General features: G+C 45.1%; 1 protein-coding gene across 2 annotated transcripts in view; it reads left to right on the top strand.

Moving 5' to 3' along the window:
- Positions 1 to 22666, top strand: part of dpp6a (dipeptidyl-peptidase 6a) — a 961250-nt gene that overhangs the window by 790221 nt on the left and 148363 nt on the right. For both annotated transcript variants that reach the window (XM_080217553.1, XM_080217561.1), the window contains exon 8: positions 17079 to 17199. In XM_080217553.1, coding sequence (XP_080073679.1) covers positions 17079 to 17199 — 121 coding nt within the window. The remainder of the gene's footprint in view (positions 1 to 17078; positions 17200 to 22666) is intronic.

The raw sequence follows: 22666 nt of genomic DNA, 5'->3' as shown, positions 1-22666 counted from the left end.
TCTGAAAGTGGGTCTTCATCAGTCTCTCATACTGGAAGAATATGTTTACACTGGAAGTTGCTTTCAGCCACAGAAGAGGGTGGCACCAGTCCCCCTGCCACCCTGCCAGTAACATCCTGCCAGTGACAATGTAACACCATACCACAGCCACAGTGTCACACTCAGGATGGCACCTTAAGGATGGCAAGACCAGGATATCAATGCCAAGGGGCAGGGCCTGAAGGGGAATCTGAGGAGAGCAAGACCTTTGGCGATCCCACATTGGTCTGTCTCCCCTATTGTTGGGGTGGGGGGAGTGGGAGAAGTTGTGGTGTTTGGGGATTAGGCCTCTGACTGAGGAGGGGGGTTTGGGGAATGGGCCTCTGATTGGGGAGAGGTGTTTGAGGGCTGGGCCTCTGACCGAGGAGGGGTGTTTGAGGATTGAGCCTCTGACTGGGGAGGGGTGTTTGGGGGTTGGGCTTCTGACCGAGGAGGGGTGTTTGAGGATTGAGCCTCTGACTGGGGAGAGTGTTTGGGGATTAGGCCTCTGACTGGGGAGGGGTGTTTGGGGGTTGGGCCTCTGACTGGGGAGGGGGTTTGAGGATTGGGCTTCTGACTGGGGAGGGGTGTTTGGGGGTTGGGCCTCTGACTGGGGAGGGGGTTTGAGGATTGGGCTTCTGACTGGGGAGAGGTGTTTGGGGGTTGGGCCTCTGACTGGGGAGAGGGGGGTTTGAATCGCCTTCATCCCTGCATAGTGTGGGGAAGGGCAGGTGTAACCCATTCATTCAGGGGTGGTGGGGTAGCCTCTTGGTGGTAAGGGGTTGGGGGTGGAGCTCTTGTGAGTAAGGGGTGGCCATCTCCGTGAGGTGGAGGGGGAGGGGACCTGTAACGTGTCTCTGAGATCAAGATGTCCTTTAAAGATGGTGCCCCAATCTCTGTGAAGCCAGACTGGCCAATGCATTACACGGTTGGGATTACTTTCCCCACGAAAGATGGTTGAATCTCACGCCTGGTATATTTTTCATTCATTCACGGGATATGGACATCACTGGCTTGGCCAGCATTTATTATCCAGCCCTAGTTGCCCTTGATCTGAGTGGCTTGCTAGGCCATTTCAGAGGGCAGTTGAGAGTCAGCCACATTGCTGTGGCTCTGGAGTCACATGTAGGCCAGACCGCGTAAGGATGGCAGATTTCCTTCCCTAAAGGACAACAGTGAAACAGATGGGTTTTTCCGACAATCGACAATGGTTTCATGGCCAGATTCCTAATCCCAGATTTTTTCATTAAATTCAAATTCCACCAGCTGCCATGGCGGGATTCGAACCTGGGTCCCCAGAACGTTAGCTGAGTTTCTGGATTAATAATCTGGTGATAATATCACTGGGCCATCGCCAGTCCAAAGGGAATTTCCATTGACAGTGATGGGACCAGAGAATCCCACCGCTGGCAAACAACGCGTCACCTCCCACCAGCAGGAAACTCAGGGCCAGGAGGCCGGAGAATCCCGCCCCACCTGTCAGGCATTCCTAGCAGCAGCGACACAAAAAAACTGACAAGTTTCCCACTGGCGCTGCGCTTAGTTTATCTCCGAGAGAATCGCGGTGAGGTTGTGCATGTTGTCACAAAGCTCGCTATAGTTGTAAGAGAGAGCAGTTGTTCCTAACTGGGGAAAGGCTAAGTCCAGATGCTGATGTGGGGCAGGAACAGTGGTAATGGGGAAGGAAAAGCAAATATGTATTCTCTGGGTGTGGTGAATAAATCCTTGCTCAGGAAAGACTGCCTCCAAAATTCTCCTTTCATAGAACCCTACAGTGCAGAAAGAGACCCTTCGACCCATCGAGCCTGCACCGAACACAATCCCACCCAGGCCCGACCCCCATATTATACCACTAACCCCTCTAACCTATGCATCCCTGGACACTAAGGGGCAATTTCCTAGCATGGCCAATCAACCTAACTCGCACATCTTTGGACTGTGGGAGGAAACCAGAGTGCCCGGAGGAAACCCACACAGACATGAGGAGAATTTGCAAACTCCACACAGACAGTCACCCAAGCTGGGAATCGAACCCAGGACCCTGGAGCTGTGAAACAGCAGTGCTAACCACTGTGCTACCGTGCCATCCTCAGCGAATGAGCTATGAATTATAATGTGGGTGACTTTGTGTCGAGTTGTCCTGAGTCGAGCACAAATTGCTGGACTGAAGTTACATTTAGGCCAGAGCTCATAGGGATAACTGTTCTCCCTCCCCTGAAGGACAATAATGAACAAATAGGTGTTTGGGAGTATAAAACGTCAGGATTTGTAGGCGGGAAATAAAATGAATCGAGCCTCGGAGACTGTCAAACTTCAAGAAAGGTTTTTATTCCACATGCACGAGCGAGGAATGAATTCGAGCCTGAAATCCCAGGTTGCCTGGAAGTTCTCCCAGCCCATAGTAGATTTGTACAGGCTATTAACTTTTCCGCGTCACAAAGTTTTACACTGTCATGTTAATTCCTCAAGTTCATCATGCAAAAACATTGTTCAGAGCATGCCTGCTAACCATTGTTCCGGACATCTCCCATTTACCCGATTATAATGTCAAAGCATTGTGTTTGCCCAACCGACCTACAACCATGTGTTAATTGTTCCCAACCCTCTGCTAGGTGATCATGGTTTACAGAACTCAATGACCTCCCTAGACTGTATGGAGCCTGGTTGTCTCAATGCTGGCTCTCCCATTGTCATGATAACTCAGAAAGATCTCCTGCACATTACCATTGGTAGAAATTGATAGCATGTGTCACTCACTATCTGTTGGCAGGGTAGGCCTCTCGCTGTCTGCATTAACCCTTTTCTTCCTTCTGGTGAGGCCTGGCTCTCTGGGCTTGCTCTATGTAGCCCTGCATGTATTACACTGAAATCAAACACAATGTGAACAGACACATAAATTAAAATATAAAACTCATGATCCCTGATATTGCCCTGCAATAGTCTTGCTGAAGAAAGAGACACGTCGAAGTTTTTCATTTTGCACTCATCAGGATATTACGCAAGAATGTCAGCACAAGAAGAAAAAGACAATTCATAATTCATGAAAAGAGAGTGCTTATTAGTTGGCAACTGGACTTTAATTGGTGGAGGTGTAGTGCCTGGGTGATGTGAGGGTTGCCTGGGTAGTGCCTGGAAAAATAGTGGCAGAGGGCAGTTCCCTGGCAGTGCCAGGGGGTTGCACAGGTAGTTAGGCTTTGTGGTATTGTCACCAGACTATTAATCCAGAAACTCAGCTAATGTTCTGGGAACCTGAGTTTGAATCCTGCAATGGCAGATAGTGGAATTTGAACTCAATTAAAAAAAACTGGAATTAAGAATCTACTGATGACCATGAAACCATTGTCGGAAAAACCCAACTGGTTCACCAATGTCCTTATCCTCGTCTCAGTAAGGAGTTTCCCAACATCAGGTCAAAGTCCAACAGGTTTATTTGGAATCACGAGCTTTTGGATTGTTGCTCCTTTATCAGGTGCAGTAATTTAGCACGGCCAATCAACCTAACCCACATATCTTTGGACTGTGGGAGGAAACCAGAGGAGGAATTCCACGCAGGCGCAGGGAGAATGTGCAGACTCCCCACAGATAGTAACCCAAGCTGGGAATTGAACCCGGGTCCCTGGCGCTGTGAGGCAGCAGTGCTAACCACTGTGCCACTGAGGCGGCCTAGAAAGCTGTCATTGCCAAGAGTGACTTCCATGTTGCCTATCCTGCCTGGCATTAGCCTTTGCCGATATCGGGGACTATCCTGGCTGCTCAAACAATCTGGTGTACAGAGAGAGGTGGATTATAAATTCAATACATCATCTCGCGCTCCACGAGAGTATGCTCCATTTATATTCCAGTTTAATTAGCTCCTATTCATGCGGCAATTGTAAATTCTGTGACACTGTTACATAAATTTGCACTGCAGGCTTTATCTGTTATAGAATGATAACTTTACATTAGGGCAGTAATGGTACTGGTTTAGTGGTGCCCAATTCTATTTAACTAGATGCAGTCGGATTGTAAATGCTTGCACTATTACCACAGGAAAATAAGATGACAAATGACAGCAGAAAGGAACTTAACTTCCCCACCCCCCCCCAGCCAAATGTCATCAGGAGCTTGGTTCAAGCAAAAAGAGTCACGTAGAGCAGAGTCAAAGAAAATAAGGTCAAATATATCCTTCATTTACAAAATGTGCAAACAATATGGGATAAAATATATCTTTAGATATCCTTGGCTACCTCATCCTGACACTAATATATTTTAGGTACTGTCTTAAGAGTTATATCAACTTCAGGGGTGCACTGCTTAATATCGTCCTTGACCAAAACTGTAGTCAAGGTAGGCCTCAATATGGAAATTGGCCAGGATGACATAGAATCATAGAATCCTACAGTACAGAAGGAGGTCATTCGGCCCATCGAGTCTGCACTGACCACAATCCCACCCAGGCCCTATTTCTGTCACCCTATGCATTTACCCTAGTTAGTCCTCCTGACACAAAGGAGCAAGTTAGCCTGGCCAATCCACCTAACCCGCACATCTTTGGACTGTGGGAGGAAATCGGAGCACCGGGGGAAACCCACACAGACACAGGGAGAATGTACAGACGCCACTCAGACAGTCACTCAAGCTGAGAATTGAACCCAGGTCCTTGGCATCATGAGGCAGCAGTGCTAACCACTGTGGGTCTGGACTCACATGTAGGCCAGACCATGTAAGGACGGCAGATTTCTTAGTCTTACCTCATCTGGCCTACATGTGACTCCAGACCCACAGCAATCTCAAATTTGACTCTCAAATGCCCTCTAAAATGGAGGGATTAGGGATGGGCAACAAATGCTGGGCCCAGCCAGTGAAGCCCACATCCCGTAAAATGACTAAATTTAAAAAAGCTCTCCTCATTGCAATACCGAGTCACTCGTAGTGACTAGGTGCAGTTGGATTGTAAATACTGGCAATATTACCAAAGGAAAATAAGATGGCAAATGACAGCAGAAAGGAACTTAGCTTCCCCCAGCCAAATATCATCAGGAATTTAGTTCAAGCAAAAAGAGTCACAAAGCGTGGGCAATAGTGACTATTGATTTCCCTTTTAACTACCAGACTAGTTACTTCCTCAAAAAGCTCTAATAAATTTATCAAACATCATTTCATTTTTCCTAAAACTCTATTCACTTTGGTCATCCTACCATATTCTAAATCCATTGTTAAGAATACCTTAATAATAGATTCCTGCATTTTCCCACAAACTGGTATTAAGGGATATGGGGAAAAGGAATTAGCTTGCGGATCAGTAATAATTGAATGATAGAGCTTGCTGAAGGGGCTAAATGACCTGCTTCTCTTCCAATACTCCAATGAAGCTTTTTGAAAGCATTTTGTGAATGTAGAATGTCTGATTTATATAGTTCCAAAGAGACCTGAAGGACAAACATGACGATGCACTTGCTTATATTTTTAGAACCTCTATAAATACAAGGGTTATACCAGAGAATTGTCCTGCATCTGAATATTCAGAAAACGTTACTTTGAAGTTTGTGACCACACTGATGCTTGAGAGCTTTGCATAAGATTATATCAGATTTTTTTATCCAGTAAGTAGTCACTGATTGAAAGATAGCATGGTTTCAGAATCATGTTTTCAGAATCAAGATAAAGGGGAGGCGGTTTAGAACGGAGTTGAGGAGGAACTTCTTCACTCAAAGGGTGGTGAATCTCTGGAATTCTCTGCCCGTTGAAGTGGTGGAGGCTGCCTCGCTAAATATTTTTAAGACGCGGGTTGATGGGTTTTTGATGAGAGAGGGGATTAAGGGTTATGGGGAGAGGGCGGGAATGTGGAACTGAGCCACAACAGATCAGCCATGATCTTATTGAATGGCGGGGCAGGCTCGAAGGGCTAGATGGCCTACTCCTGCTCCTATTTCTTATGTTCTTATGTTCTTATGTCCAAGGTCCAGTTGGTAACATTCGTGTCTGTGGGCTCAAAGGATGTGAGTTCAAATCCTTTCCACAGATTGGGTCACATAAACCTGACCCTGGAGAGGTAATTACACAGTGATATTGTTACTCAACTAGAATCCAGAGACCCAGGGTAATGCTTTGGAACCTGGGTTCGAATCCTACTATGGTGGATGGAAAACTTTGAATTCAGTAAAAATTAAAAGTCTAATGATGAAACCATTGTCGAGCGTCGTATAAAACCGCCTGGTTCACTAATGTCCTTTAGGGAATGAAATCTGCCTTCCTTACCTGGTCTGGCTGACATGTGACAATGTGGAGATGCTGGCGTTGGACTGGGGTAAAACAGAAAGAAATCCCACAACACCAGTTTAAAGTCCAAACAGGTTTGAACGCCCAGCCACCTGAAGAATGGACAGGTGTCCCGAAAACTTGCGGCTTTTGCTACAAATAAACCTGTTTGGACTTTAAACTGGTGTTGTGGGATTTCTTTCTGTTCTATCAGCCATGATCTTATTGAATGGCGGGGCAGGCTCGAAGGGCTGGATGGCCTACTCCTGCTCCTATTTCTTATGTTCTTATGTTCTTACAAGTGACTCCAGAGTCACAGCAATGTGGTTGAAATTCGAGATGCGCGTGATGAGGGAATATTGGTGATCATGGGTGATTTTAATCTGCACGTAGATTGGGCAAATCAAATACGCCACAATTCTGTAGAGGAGGAATTCCTGGAGTGTATACAGGATGGTTTTCTTGACCAATATGTGGAGGAACCAACTAGAGAACAGGCCATTTTAGACTGGGTACTGTGTAATGAGAAGGGAATCATTGCCAGTATAGCTGTACACGACTCCATGGGGATGAGCGACCATAACATAATAGAATTTCTATCAAGATGGAGAGCGAAGTAGTTGATTCGGAGACTAGGGTGCTGAATCTTAGCAAAGAAAACTGTGAGGATATGAGGCATGAGTTGGCCTTGATAGATTGGGGAGAGTTACCTAAAGGAATGACAGTGGACAAACAATGGCAAACATTCAAGGAACGCCTGGGGGGGGGATCTGCAGCAACTGTTTATTCCTGTCAAAAGCAAAATGAGCAAAAAGGCCAATCCATAACTTATAAAGGAAATTAGAGATAGTATCTAATCCAAGAAAGAAACACACAGATTGGCCACAAAATATAATAGGAATGAGGATTGGGAGCAGTTTCGAATTCAGCAAAGAAGGACCAAGGGATTGATTGAGAAGGGGAAAATACTGTACAAGAGTAAGCTTGCAGGAACATAAAGACTGACACAAGGAGTTTCTATAGATGAAGAGAAAGAGGTTGGTGAAGACAAATGTAGGTCCCCTACAGACAGAAGCAGGGAGAGTGTATAAGGGAGAGAAAGAAACGGCTAAGCAACTGAATATATATTTTGGTTCTGCCCTCACAAATCAGATGCCAGAAATGTTGAAGAATGCAAGATTTAGTGAGAGAGAAGAATTGAAGGAGATCAATACTAGAAGAGAAATGGTTCTGGGAAAATTGATGGGATTGAAGGAGAATAAATCCCCAGGGCCTGATAACCTACATCCCAGAGGACTTAAGGAAGTGACTGTAGGAATAGTAGATGCATTGGTGGTCATCTTCCGGGATTCTATAGACTGTGGAACAGTCCCTGCAGATTGGAGGGTAGCAAATGTTACTCCAATATTCAAAAAGGGAGGTAGAAAGGAAACAGGGAATTATAGACAAGTAAGCTTAACATCGATAGTTGGGAAAGTTCTCAAATCCATTATTAAGGAATTTATAGCAGACCATTTAGAAAGCAGTGGCAGGATCAGAGACAGCATGGATTTATGAAGGGGAAATCATGCTTGAAAAATCTGTTGGAATCCCCTGAAGATGTAACTAGTCGAGTTGACAAGGGGAAACCACTAGATGTGGTACATTTGGACACTCAGAAAACTTTTGACAAAGTTCCGCATTAGAGATTATTGTGCAAGATTAAAGCACATGAGATTGGAGGAAGTGTATTGAGATGAATAGAAAACTGGTTGGCAGAGAGGAAACAAAGAGTAGGAATTAATGGATGAGTTTCAAATTGACAGGCAGTAACTAATGGTGTGCCACAGGGATTGGTGCTGGGACCCCAGCTATTCACAATATATATTAATGATTTAGATGAGGGAACAAAATGTAAGATCTCAAAGTTTGCAGCTGATACCGAGTTGGGTGGGAGGGTGAGCTGTGACGAGGATGCAGAGATCCTTCAGAATGACCTGGACAGGTAGACTGATGCAGTATAATAATGTGAGATTATTCACTTTGGAAGCAAAAACAAGAAGGCAGATCACTACATGAATGGCTGTAAATTGGGAGAGGGGAGTATGCAGCGGGACCTGGGTATCCTTGTGCACCAGTCGCTGAAGGAAAGCATGCAGGTGCAGCAGATGATAAAGAAGGCAAATGGTATGCTGGCCTTCATTGCGAGAGGTTTCGAGTACAGGAGCAGGGATGTGTTGTAATTATGCAGGGCCTTGGTGAGACCACACCTATAGTATTGTGTGCAGTTTTGGCCTCCTTTTCTGAGGAAGGATGTTCTTGCTCTCGAGGAAGTGCAGCCAACATTTACCAAGCTGATTCTGGGGATGGCGGGACTGATATATGAGGAGAGATTGATTAGTTTAGGATAGTTTTCACTGGAGTTCAGACTTATGAGTGGGAATCTCATAGAGACTTGTAAAATTCTAACAGGACTAGACAGGAAAGATGCTGGGAGAATGTTCCCAATAGTGGGGAAGTTCAGAATCAGGGTCAAGAGTCAGAGGTTTCGGGTAGACCATTTAGGATGGAGATGAGGAGACATTTCTTCACCTAAAGAGTGGTAAGCCTGTGGAATTCATTACCACAGGAGGTAGTTGGTGTCAAATCATTGAATGTATTCAAGAGGCGGTTGGATATAGCACTTGGGACAAATGGGATCAAAGGTTATGGGGAGAAAGCAGGATTAGGCTTAGGAGTTGGACGATCAGCCATGATCATAATGAATGGTGGAGCAGGCTTGAAGGGCCAAATGGCTTCCTTTTGCTTCTGTCTTTTATGATTCTATGTTTCTATGACTTTCAAATGTCCTCAAAAATGGAGCAGAATTAGGGAGGGCAACAAACACCGGGCCCAGTGAAACCCATATCCTGTAAAATTAAAATAAAATCTCCCCACTACAATACCGAGGCAGCTCTGCAGTGATGGAGATGCTATTTTCCGGATGAGCTGTTGTACTGAATCTCTCAGATGGATGCCAAAGACCTCAAAGAAGATCTTAAAGATTGTCAAAAGAAAGAATGGGAGCTTTACCAGATGGCCAGGCCTATATTCATCCCTCAGCCAACGCCAGTCAACAGACTATTTGATCATTTACCTCATTGTTAATTTGTGAGACTTTGCTGTGTGCCAGTTGGCTGCCAGGTTTGCTACACTAGCAAACCTCAAACGTTATTCACTGGCTGCGAAATGGTTCAGGGCATCTTAAAGTCTTGAAAGGCAGCAGATCAATGCAAGTTCCTTCTTTCTGAGATGAAGCCTCACGCCTCCAGGGATTCTTTGCTAACATTATTTCTGGATATTTGGAGAACATTCCACAAAATTTAACATGTCAGACTATTAAATAAGATAAAGGCACAGGGAATTCATTGTGGCTGAGCTGGCTGGGTCGAAAATTGACTGAAATAGGACAGAGGTTTTTTTGTTCATGGAATTTCACAGAAGATTGTACTGCAACACCCGAAATAGAATGAAAAGGAGAACTTTTAGTCATGTTAAAATACCCGCTGATGGTGTCAGTCTAGCCACCTTGACAGATATTGACAGGATTAAGAACAAATAGAAATTTAGAAGCTAGAAGCAGGAGTAGGCAGTTGGCCCTTCAAGCCTGCTCCGCCATTCAATTTGATCATGACTGATCATAAAATTCAATATCCTGATTCCCCCCTTCCTCCCATGCCCCTTGATCCCTTTAGCCCCAAGAACTATATCTAATTTCTTCTTGAAATCAGACGTTTTGGCCTCAACTACTTTCTGTGGTAGTGAATTCCACACATTCACCACCCTCTGGGTGAAGAAATTTCTCCTCACCTCAGTTCTAAAGGTTTATTCCTTTTCCTCAAACTATGACCCCTAATTCTGGATTCCCCCACCAGCAGCAACATTCATTCTGAATCTACCCTGTCTAACTCTGTTAGAATTTTATAAGTTTCTATGAGATCCCCTCTCATTCTTCTAAACTCCAGTGAATATAATCCTAACCGACTTAGTCTCTCCTCGTATGACAGACCTGCCATCCCAGGAATCAGCCTGGTAAACCTGGTACTCCCTCTATGGCAAGGATTCCTTCCTTGCTAGATCCTTCCTCAGATAAGGACGCCAAAACCATATTCAATACAATTGCAGTAAGACATTCCTATTCCTATGCTTATATCGTCTCGCTGTGAAGGCCACCATACCATTTACCTTCTTTATTGCCTGCTGTACCTGCACGCTTACTTTCAGTGACTGATGCACAAAGCCACCAAGGTCTCGCTGAGTATCCACCTCGCTCAATTTACACTCATTCAGGTAGTAATCTGATTTCCTACTGTTGCTATCAAAGTGGATAACCTCACCTTTATCCACATTATACTGCATCTGCCAAGCACATGCCCAGGCACCCAGCCTGTCCAAATCACACTGAAACATTTCTGCATCCTCCCCATGGCTAACCCTCTCACCAACTTTGTATCATCTGCAAATTTGGAGGTAATGCCAGTTCCCTCTTCCAAATCATTAATATATAGTGTGAACAGTTGGGGTTCTAGCACAGATTCTTGCAGAACCCCACTGACTGCCAATCAGAAAAAGACCCATTTCTGTCAACTCTTTGCTTCCAATCTGCTAATCAGCTTTCTATCCATCTCAAGATATTACTTGCAATCCCATGTGCTTTAACTTTACAGAGTAGTTTATGTCAGACCTTGCTGAAAGCCTTCTGAAAGCTTACATGAACCACATCCACTGGTTCTCCTCGGTTAATTCTACTGGTTACATCTTCCAAAAATTCCAATAGATTTGTCAAGCATGGTTTCCCTTTCGTAAATCCATGCTGACTTTGTCTGATTATACCACTGCCTTCCAAACGTTGAGTTATGAAACCTTGATAATGGACTTTTCCCAACTACTGATGGTAGAATTGGTAGGTAAGAAAGAATAGAGTGAAATAAAGTCATTGAGGCCTGTCCAATTGCAGTTTGCTAACAATCTAGTTCAATCAAATCTATTTTGAACTCTACCAACTCTAACATCAGGAGTAGGGTAGTTGTTAGAGTTGTGTGTGCTTGCTGAAGGTGCTCCCATTGTGCTGGTGGGATCTGAATGCCAGGACTTTGACTCCTAGAATCGTAGAATCCCTACAGTACAGAAGGAAGTCATTCAGCCCATCAGGTCTGCAGCAACCACAGTCCCATTCAGTCCTTCTCCCCTTAACTCCACATATTTACCTTGCTATTCTCCCTGACACTATGGGGCAATTTAACATGGCCCCAATCAACCACATTTGTAGTCTGTGGGAGGAAACCGGAGCACCCGGAGGAAACCCACGAGGAGAATGTGCAAACTCCACACAGACAGTGACCTGAGGCTGGAATTGAACCCAGGTCCCTGTGAAGCAGCAGTGCTAACAACTGTACCACCGCATCACCCAAAGCGATTCATGTCCAAGTCAAGATGAAGTGTGACTTGATGGAGAACTTGAAGGTGATGACGTTCTCAAGCACCTGCTGCTCTGGGAGGTAGTGGTATTGTCGTTGGGCTAGTAATCCAGGGCAAGACCTGGGCTCACGTGTACATATATTCATGCAGATTATAAATGAGAAGTGAGCTCAAAAGTAAATTGTTTGGAAAATACATGAATCAACCTTTGACTTGTCCATGAGGAGATGGTGAAAGGTTGAGGCCATTTGAGATTCATGCCCTTAGCAGTTGAATAGTTGGTTTCAAGATTTCAGGGTCTATACTTTAACTGAGAGGAGTTGTCCTTCTCTTTTGGCTGTGGCTTTGCTGACTTAACATGCATTCAGCAATACTGGAGGGAGCAAAATGTTTAGTTGACCTATTCCACCCATCCCACCAACCCGTCTGTGTCCTTCTGAAACAAAGACAAAGGATGTTGGAAAATCTGGCAGCAGGAGAGAAAGCAGAGTTAACATTCTAGGTCCTTTTGGCTCTTCATCAGAACTAAGGAAAGGACTTAGATATTAAACTGTAGCTGTGAGAAATTACAATAAAATGCAACAACTTTAAGAAGAAAGCTCAGATGGCTTGATGTCAGAGGGGGAAGGGGGATTTGCATTGAGGCAATACATGGATGGGATATTTAAAAAGAGGGGTTTACGGTGGAGGAAGAAGGTCACAACCTAAAGCTGCAGAACTCAACACTGAGCACCAAGGGCTGCTTTTGAAGTTCTGCACTATCTTCCGCAGAGCTGACAACGTCTGCAAGTTTCATAGAAACATAGAAACTAGAAGCAGGAGGCCATTCAGCCCTTCAGGCCTGTTCCACCATTCACTTTGATCATCAAATTCAGTTTCCTGATTCCCGCCTTCCCGCTCATATCCCTTGACCCCTTTCGCCCCAAGAGCTATATCTAATTTCTTCTTGAAATTGCACAACATTTTGGCCTCAACTACATTCTGTGGTAGTGGATTCCATACACTCACTACCTTCTGGGTGAAGAAATTTCTCCTCACCTCAGTTCTAATAAGTTTACCCCTTATCCTCAAACTATGACCTCTAGTTCTGGACTCCCCCACGATTGGGAACATCCTTTCTCAATCTACCCTGTCTAAAACTGTCAGAATTTAATATGTTTCCAAAAGATCCCTCTCATTCTTCTGAACTCCGGTGAATATAATCCTAACTGACAAAGGATGTTGGAAAAACACAACAGATCTTTTCATTTCATGCATTTATTTTGAAACTATGCCCTGTACAGCATGGTCTAGATCATTGATGTATAGTTTATGTTTGAGCTTATTTATTGGTGTCACAAGTAAGCTTACAGTAACATTGCAATGAAATTGCTGTGAAAATCCCCGAGTCACCATAATCTGGTGCTTGTTCATATATACTGAGGGAGAAGGCTAATGGGATGCTGGCCTTCATAGCGAGGGGAATTGAATATAAAAGTAGGGAGGTCTTGCTGCGGCTGTATAGGGCATTGGTGAGGCCGCAGCTGGAGTACTGTGTGCAGTTTTGGTCACCGTACTTACGCAAGGATATTTTGGCCTTGGAGGGAGTGCAGAGGAGGTTTACTAGGCTAATACCGGAGTTGAAGGGGTTGAGCTATGAGGAGAGGCTGAATAAACTAGGCTTGTACTCGTTAGAGTTTAGAAGAATGAGGGGAGATCTCATTGAGACATATAAGATGATGAATGGGATGGATAGGATAGGGGTGGAGAGACTCTTCCCGCTCAGAAAGGACAGTAGGACTAGGGGGCACAGCCTCAAGATAAAGGGGGGGCAGTTTAGAACGGAGTTGAGGAGGAACTTCTTCACTCAAAGGGTGGTGAATCTCTGGAATTCTCTGCCCGTTGAAGTGGTGGAGGCTACCTCGCTAAACATTTTTAAGACGCAGGTTGATGGATTTTTGATAAGCGAGGGGATTAAGAGTTATGGGGAGAGGGCGGGAAAGTGGAACTGAGCCACAACAGATCAGCCATGATCTTATTGAATGGCAGGACAGGCTCGAAGGGCTACTCCTGCTCCTATTTCTTATGTTCTTATGTTCTTATGAACTTAGCCAATGCACCTAACCAGCATGTCTTTAGGACTGTAAGAGGAAACTGGAGCACATGGAGAAAACCCGCGCACACTGGGGAGAACATTCGGACTCCACACAGACAGTAACCCAAGTCGGGAATCGAATCTGGGTCCCTGGTGTAGTGAGGCAGCAGTGCTGACCCCTGCATCACTGTTCCATCCATGTAACAGTGTTGGGAAAACAAAGGTAGTTTTAAAGGATGTATATCTGCAATGGTAAACATTCAAAATAAGACTTAGTTTTATCTGGGCTTGTAAAGGTTAAAATGATAGTTAGATTCATGCTGGACAAAGGTGTTTGTATGTGTGGAGAGTGGTTAAGTTCCAGCCATGTTTTTATTGTGCTTAGAGAGGGGTATGTGAAGAATAAATAGGTCAGCAGGGGGATGTGAGCTTTGCCTAGCAACTGGGGCTTCGAAAGGTAGAGAAGTTTTTAAGCTTTAGTTTAGCTAATTTGATTACAATTGGATATCGGTAGTGAGAGAGAAGGCAGTTCTCTCTTACTAGAACTAGTTCTCTAACTAGAGAAATAGTTTTAGAAAGCTGAATTGGCCTTGTTAGAAGAAAAAACATACAATGGTGTTAAGAAAATAGCTGCAGGAATTCTACTCCAGCTAGTTAAGGAAAGTACAGAAATGAAGAGAAGTTTCCGAGAAAGAAGGAGTTAACAGGACAGAGGAAACTGGAAACCAGAACAGATCAGTTTTTCAGTCACAGAGACTTGAAAAGGTATTAGATCGTGACAAGTCAGAAAGATATCTATGGCAGCGCTAAAGTTTGTGAGAAATTACTGCAGTTTGAGAGATATTATTGAAATAATTGTGGAAATTACCATTTATATAGATGATCTGGAAGAGGGAACTGAGTGTAGGGTGTCGAAATTTGCTGATGACACCAAGATTGGAGGAAAGGCAAATTGTGGGGAGGGTGTGGAGAGTCTACAGAAGGATCTAGATAGGCTGGGCGAATGGGCCAGGAAATGGCAAATGGAATTTAATGTTGGCAAGTGCGAGGTGGTCCACTTTGATAGGAATAGTGGTAGGAAGGATTATCACTTACGAGGCGAAAAACTGCAGCAGGCGACGGTGCAGAGGGACCTTGGGGTCCTTGTGCATGAGTCGCAAAAACACAGCTTGCAGGTGCAGCAGGTGGTCAGGAAGGCAAATGGGATGCTGGCCTTCATCGCGAGGGGGATTGAATATAAAAGTAGGGAGGTCTTGCTGCAGCTGTATAGGGCATTGGTGAGGCCGCAGCTGGAGTACTGTGTGCAGTTTTGGGCGCCGTACTTACGCAAGGATATTTTGGCCTTGGAGGGAGTGCAGAGGAAGTTTACTAGGCTGATGCCAGAGTTGAGGGGGTTGAGCTATGAGGAGAGGCTGAATAAACTAGGCTTGTACTCGTTAGAGTTTAGAAGAATGAGGGGAGATCTCGTTGAGACGTATAAGATGATGAATGGGATGGATAGGATAGAGGTGGAGAGACTCTTCCCGCTCAGAAAGGATAGTAGGACTAGGGGGCACAGCCTCAAGATAAAGGGGGGGCGGTTTAGAATGGAGTTGAGGAGGAACTTCTTCACTCAAAGGGTGGTGAATCTCTGGAATTCTCTGCCCGTTGAAGTGGTGGAGGCTACCTCGCTAAATATTTTTAAGACGCGGGTTGATGGGTTTTTGATAAGCAAGGGGGTTAAGGGTTATGGGGAGAGGGCGGGAATGTGGAACTGAGCCACGACAGATCAGCCATGATCTTATTGAATGGCGGGGCAGGCTCGAAGGGCTAGATGGCCTACTCCTGCTCCTATTTCTTATGTTCTTATGTTCTTAAATTGGTGGCTGGCCCTCAGAGTTTGGGCAAAAGCCTTTAAGACAAAGGCAACCTGAAGAAAGAGACGCAAAACCTGAAAGCTAAATCTTGATGGAAGCAGTGGAGGGAAAGCATAATTTAAAAGAAGATTTGAAAGTGTGTCTGTTTGAAAGCAGAATTTGAAATCGCTCATGTGGCAGCGGGAGTTCAGTGAGACAAGGTGACTCACGGTTTCAGAATCATCTGGGGGTATTCTGAGGAGAAATCTACAAACATTCACTTGGATTCCGAGTGGTGTGTGTCTTATGGCATTTATCTTAGGTGCTTAAAATTAACTTTTTGTGTTAATTGAGACCATTATAGCTTCAGATGTACTTACTAACCTTCAAATGTTAACCTTTAAATTTATGGGGGCAATCTTACAAAAATATTCTGAGTGCCCAACGAGCGTGAAAATGGGAAAGTTTCAGATCCATTTTTTGGGTGAATTTAAAAAATCCAATCTTATGCCACTCGGGCAAAGAATGACGTGCAATCAGGGAGACGGGGCAGGGCCTAGGCTCGCCGGACGCCCGGCTGCTTATACCAGATTTCGCCATTGCGCATGCACAGAACTCTCTCTGTTCTGTGCAGGCACCGCCTTCCACCCCTCCCCCGCTATTGTTGGCCTCCCTCCCTGTAATCGCTAGTCTCACCCCACTGTTGCTGGCCTCCCACTGCTATCGCTGGCCTTGTTCCCCCACCCCCCACCCCCACATGATCACTGACCTCCCAGGCTGATTGGCCCCAACTCCTCAGCCCAGCCAATCACCTCCCACCGCCACCCAGTGATTGCCCCTCCCCCCCACTCTTGGCCTGGCCAATTGCCCCCTTCCACACAGAGAAGTGTGGACAGTGTCAGTGGATGGGAGGCTGGTTTGCGTGCTGGACTGGGCTACTTTCACAACCCGTTGTAGTTTCCTGCCGTCTTGGACAGAGTAGGAGCCATACCAAGTCGTGATATATCCAAAAAGGGTGTTTCCTATGGTGCATCTGTAAAAATTGGTGAAAACAGGTGAACACTCAAAACAAAAGAGGAAGTGTTTTATTGACTGAATCGGGGCTCTGTGTGTGGACCCCTGGTTATTCCTGTTCATGGTGGTAATGACTTGACATCTCGAACTTCACACTATCAAAATGTTGCCAGGTGAATATGTCATTTCAGTCCCACAGGAACCCTACACTCCCCACCCCCCTCACCTTATGAAGACTGCAAATTCAGAGATATTCATTGGAATTCTATCACCCAGCCGCCATGGGAATCGGAGCGGGCGATGGGCGGACAATGGAATGGTCCATTGACCTCGAGTGGGATTTTACAGATTTGCGATGAGTGAGACCATAAAATCCCACCCATTGTATTTTCTTACCTTAGTTGTAGTTGACCCTCATCTTAATCCTGCAGCCCTAACGTTCTCTTCTATCCTTTGTTGACCAGATTTTCATTTTTGAGAACAACATCTTCTACCAGCGGGATGTTAATAGCCGTGCTATACGTCTGGTAGCCACCGGGAAGGAGGGGGTCATTTTCAATGGTCTGAGCGACTGGCTGTATGAAGGTAAGGCACGTTTAATGTCCTGCAAATATTTTACCCCTTTGCACTACCTGTAAGTTATAATCTCCCTGAAGGATCGACTGGGTGCAGCGTGCATGTTGGAGTTGCTGAACTGTAATCATTCGCATTGCAATGTTTCTGATCAAACTGAGTGTCTGAGTTATTGCGCTTCTGTTTTGTGCATTCAAGTGGCAGCGTGCGGACAATGTAACCTGCAAGTCCTCATTGATTTGTTAGTTATATCTCGATTCCCCTTTTGCCTACTCTTGGAAATAATAGACAAGGCACAGTAATAAATCTGGACCTTGAGTTTATTGTCTGTTTGCTGAAGCTGTTGGACCTTATAACTGGCCACAAATCAAACTCACTCGAAGTGGCACCTGAATTGCCAATCTCATTCCTGCTGTCAGCCTGTGGCTCCGACAGCAGCACTCTTGAATCTGAATCAGATTGTGGGTACAAGTCCAGAGATATCCAGACTGCCACTTCAGGGCAGTATTGAGGGACTGCGGCACTGGGAGAGAGGCCATCTTCATCAATGAGATATTAAACCAACATCCTCATCTGCTTTCTCGAGATAAAAATCCCCATGGCACGAATTAGTGAAATGTTCAGGAGTTCTGTCTGGTGTCCTGGCCAAATCTTTTCCTCAAAGCTCACCGTGCGGTTGAAGGCTGTACATTGACTTGGCTGCACTGCTAAAAGTGCCATGATTCCTCATAAGGTTTACACTTTTTTGTGCAACTTTCATTCACTCTGTGTTTGACATTGTTGTCAAAGACAACAGCATAAGCAGGGAGGTAATGCTGTCATGGTATTGTCACTGGATTATTAATCCAAAGACCCCCAGGGTAATGCCCTGGGGTCCCAGGTTCAAATCCCGCCACAGCAGTTGGTGAAATATGAATTCAACAAAAAAAATCTGGAATTAAGAATCTGCTGACGATCATGAATCCATTATTGTTTGTCGTAAAAACTCATCTGGTTCACTAATGTCCTTTAGGGAAGGAAATCTGCCTTCCTTTCCTGGTCTGGCCTACATGTGACTCTGGAACCACAGCAATGTGGTTGACTCTTAAAAAATGCCCCCAGAGATGGGTGGCACAGTGGTTAGCACCAGCGCCTTATAGCGCCAGGGATCCAGGTTCAGTTCTTGGCTTGTGTCACTGTCTGTGTGCAGTTTGCATGTTCTCCCCGTGTCTGTGTGGGTTTCCTCCGGGGCGCTCCGGTTTCCTCCCACAGTCCAAAGATGTGCAGGTTAGGTGCATTGGCCATGCTAAATTGCCCCTTAGTGTCCCAGGATGTGGAGGTTGGGGGAGAATTAGAAGAGGTAAATAAGAGGGGCTATCGGGATTGGGCTTTGGTGGGATTGTTGTCAGTGCAAGCTCGATGGGGTGAATGGTCTCCCCCTGTACTGTAGGGATTCTATGATCTATAAATTCTGGCTTGGCCAGTGATGCTCACATTCCAAGCATGAATAGAAAATAAATCACAGATTTGGCATTGAAAACAAGTTTGTGGCAAAATTAAGAGCTCCCATTTTGCCAGGTTGAAATCCAGCCAGGATAAAGGAATCAGACCAGTTTTTAGCTGAATTTTTTTAAAAAATATATTTTTATTGCTTTCTCAGAGTTACAAAGCCAGTGCACAGATTGGACAAACTCATAATCCATCTCTTTACTTGCTCCAAAAATAAATTCAAATCCATTCCATGGTTCCCACAATTTTAGTCAAGGTTGATTCCCATTGTAATAATTTGGTGCTCCCAGTCCTTTCTGGATGGCGTGTCCCTTACCAGCTGAAGAATGAGCTATGAGTACAATACTGCTAAGTTATCTTCAGTTTTTTTTTAATTCATTCAAGGGACATGGGTGTCACTGGTTAGCCAGCATTTATTGCCCATCCCTAGTTGCCCTTGGATAGCAGTTGAGAATCAGCCACATTTCTGTGCCACATGTGGGCCAGACCAGGTAAGGACAGCAGATTTCCATCCCTAGAAGACATCAGCAAACCAGCTGGGTTTTTCTGACAATCGACAATGGTTTCATAGTCATCAGTAGACTCTTAATTCCAAATATTAGAATTCAAATTCCAACATCTGCCGTGGCGGGATTCGAACCTGGGTCCCCAGAACATTAGCTGAATTGCTGGATTAATAGTCTGGCGATAATACCACAAGGCCATCGCCTCCCCTCCTCCAGTTGGTGGCAGATGACTTATATGGTGGGCCAGCACAGAGATCAGTATGTACTTTTATTGGCAGGGTGGCAGTGTGGCACTTGAGTGAACTGGGGCAGACCCGTGAGGAAAGAAGGAATGGGCAGCCCAGCTGTGCCATCTGATGAGTCAAAATCCTGCCATGTAACTGGGGGGAGAGATGCTTTGCATTGAACTGCTGCTGCCGTGTGACAATGGAGACTGAACCTCTTCAGATCAAACTCAAAGTTATAGCCGCATTGTTAGTTCATGCAGAGGGGTGTTTGATGTTAATGCAACCTGCCAGGCTGCATCAATCTTGCTTCCAGCAGAAATGAAAGCATATGTAATTGATTGAAGTATCTCATTCCATGGGAATTGTCCACCTCCTATTGATTAGAGTATCCGAATCCACCACTGCGGTATGACAAAAAAAATCCCTCAACATTGATTTTACTAAGCCTTGTTCAAAGGTATCCTGTCAGTCTGGCTCTGTGTAAGGATAATCCGTGTCCTTTTGTTCTTTACAAGTACTGCAGCACCGTGAAGCTGAACAGAATAGGACTTGATTCAATATGCTGGTTTTGTTTTGCCAACACATCCTCAGTAAACTCCGAGGTGTTGTGTCTGAACAGCCACTTAAATTGCTGTGGTAATCTCTGGTGGCTTTTATTTCAAGAGAGTATTCCATCAAAGCCCGGCAAGAAGGACCCTGGAGTGCAGCCGCCGCTAGGTTCTTACTTTGAGGGGGCCATCTAGTCTTCAGTCGGCAATACTCAAGTGCCCTAGCTGTTAAGAGGAAGGGATTATCTCTGTCAAATGTTGTGTTCGGCAGAAAGAAATAAGTACCCTCAGTCCAAAGATACGTGGGTTATATTTATTGGCCATGCTAACTTGACACTAATGACAGGGGGATGAGCAGGTTAAACATGTGGGGTTGCTGGAGTCGAGCCTGGCTGGGATTGTGGTCAGTGCAGACTCAATGGGCCAAGTGGCCTCTTTCTGCACTGTAGGGATTCTATGATTCCGCCATATCCCTGGGAGAGTCCACCCCGAATAAAGGCCATTGCAAACCTCCCAAAAAATATCAGAACCCAGACTCGGTTTGCAATCCATCTATCGTATTCCTGTGGTGTCCAGGGGCAGCATGGTGGCACAGTGGTTAGCAGTGCTACCTCACAGCGCCAGGAACCCAGGTTCAATTCTGGCCTCAGGTGAGTGTCTGTGTGGAGTTTGCATATTCTCCCCATGTCTGCTTTGGTTTCCTCCGGGTGTGACAAAAGAAAAATCCTTCAGCATTGATTTTATTAAAGTCTTGTTCAAAGGTATCCTGTCAGCCTGGGTCCTAGATATATAAGGATATAAAGATAATAAGGATTTTAAGAATAATCCATGTCCTTTTGTTCTTGGGAGTCTTGGGACGTCTTGTTGAAGTTGTACAAGACATTGGTAAGGCTATTCTTGGAATACTGTGCGCAGTTTTGGTCATCTTATTATAGAAATGATATTATTAAACTAGAAAGAGTGCTGAAAAGATTTACTAGGATGCTACTGGGACTTGATGATTTGGGTTATAAAGAAAGGCTGGATAGACTGGGACCTTTTTCTCTGGAGCGTAGGGGTGATCTTATAGAGAGCTATAAAATAATGAGGGGCACAGATCAGCTAGTTAGTCAATATCTTTTCCCAAAAGTAGGGGAATCGAAAATGCTTAAGGTGAGAGGGGAGAGATACAAAAGTGTGCAGAGGGGCAATTTTTTCACACAGAGGGTGGTGAGTGTCTAGAACAAGCTGCCAGATGTAGTAGTAGAGGTGGGTATAATTCTGTCTTTTAAAAAGCATTTAGATAGTTACATGAGTACAATGGGTATAGAGAGATAGGGGCCAAAATGCGGGCAATTGGGATTAGTTTAGGAGTTTTAAAAAAGGGCAGCCATGGACAAGGGCCTGTTTCCATGCTGTAAACCTCTATAACTCTATGACTTTATGACTCTATGCTCCTGTGTTCTCCCATAGTCCAAAGATGTGCAGGTTAGGTTGATTGGCCATGCTAAATTGCCCCTTAGTGTCAGAGGGATTAGTAACGTAAATATGTGAGGTTATGGGGATAGGGTCTGTGTGGGATTGTTGTCAGTGCAGGCTCAATGGGCTGAATGGCCTCCTTCTGCGCTATAGGGATTCCACGATTCTTACCAGAATTGAAAGCATTTTAGAAATTTCTCTCAGAGATCAAAGAAGCATCGAATCCCTATGGTATAGAAGGAGGCCAATCAGCCCACTGAGTCTTCACCGACTCTCCAACAGAGGGGCCCACCCAGGCCCTATAACATGACCCCACACATTTACCTCACTAATTCCCCTAACCTACACATGTTGGACACTGAGGGTTAATTTGGCATGGCCAATCTACCTAACTTGTACATCTTTGGGAGGAAATCAGCTTTGTAGAAAAGCAGAGTCCAAGCTCTAAGGCCAGCACTAACTGAAGTGCTCACACCTCTGTCACCGAAGGGGAACAAAGTGATCCATCACGTTGAGTATTTCCAAAGGTGTTCCTCAACAAAGTAGACATTTCAGTGACTGCACAATTTTAGTAATAAGAACATAAGAACATAAGAAATAGGAGCAGGAGTAGGCCATCTAGCCCTTCGAGCCTGCCCCGCCATTCAATAAGATCATGGCTGATCTGTCGCTGCTCAGTTCCACTTTCCCGCCCTCTCCCTATAACCCTTAATCCCCTCTCTCATCAAAAACCCTTCAACCCGTGTCTTAAAAATATTTAGCGAGGCAGCCTCCACCACTTCAACGGGCAGAGAATTCCAGAGATTCACCACCCTTTGAGTGAAGAAGTTCCTCCTCAACTCCGTTCTAAACCGCCCCCCTTTTATCTTGAGGCTGTGCCCCCTAGTCCTACTGTCTTTTTTGAGCGGGAAGAGTCTCTCCACCTCTATCCTATCCATCCCATTCATCATCTTATACGTCTCAATGAGATCTCCCCTCATTCTTCTAAACTCTAACGAGTACAAGCCCAGTTTATTCAGCCTCTCCTCATAGCTCAACCCCCTCAACTCCGGTATCAGCCTAGTAAACCTCCTCTGCACTCCCTCCAAGGCCAAAATATCTTTGCGCAGGTGCGGCGCCCAAAACTGCACACAGTACTCCAGCTGCGGCCTCACCAATGCCCTATACAGCTGCAGCAAGACCTCCCTACTTTTATATTCAATCCCCCTCGCTATGAAGGCCAGCATCCCATTCGCCTTCCTGACCACCTGCT

Source organism: Carcharhinus amblyrhynchos, chromosome 2, assembly GCF_965287045.1.
Source record: "Carcharhinus amblyrhynchos chromosome 2, sCarAmb.v2.hapA, whole genome shotgun sequence".
In the NCBI taxonomy this organism is placed as follows: Eukaryota; Metazoa; Chordata; class Chondrichthyes; order Carcharhiniformes; family Carcharhinidae; genus Carcharhinus; species Carcharhinus amblyrhynchos.
The sequence above is the reverse complement of the archived record's forward strand: the minus strand, read 5'-3'. Positions and strand labels throughout refer to the sequence as shown.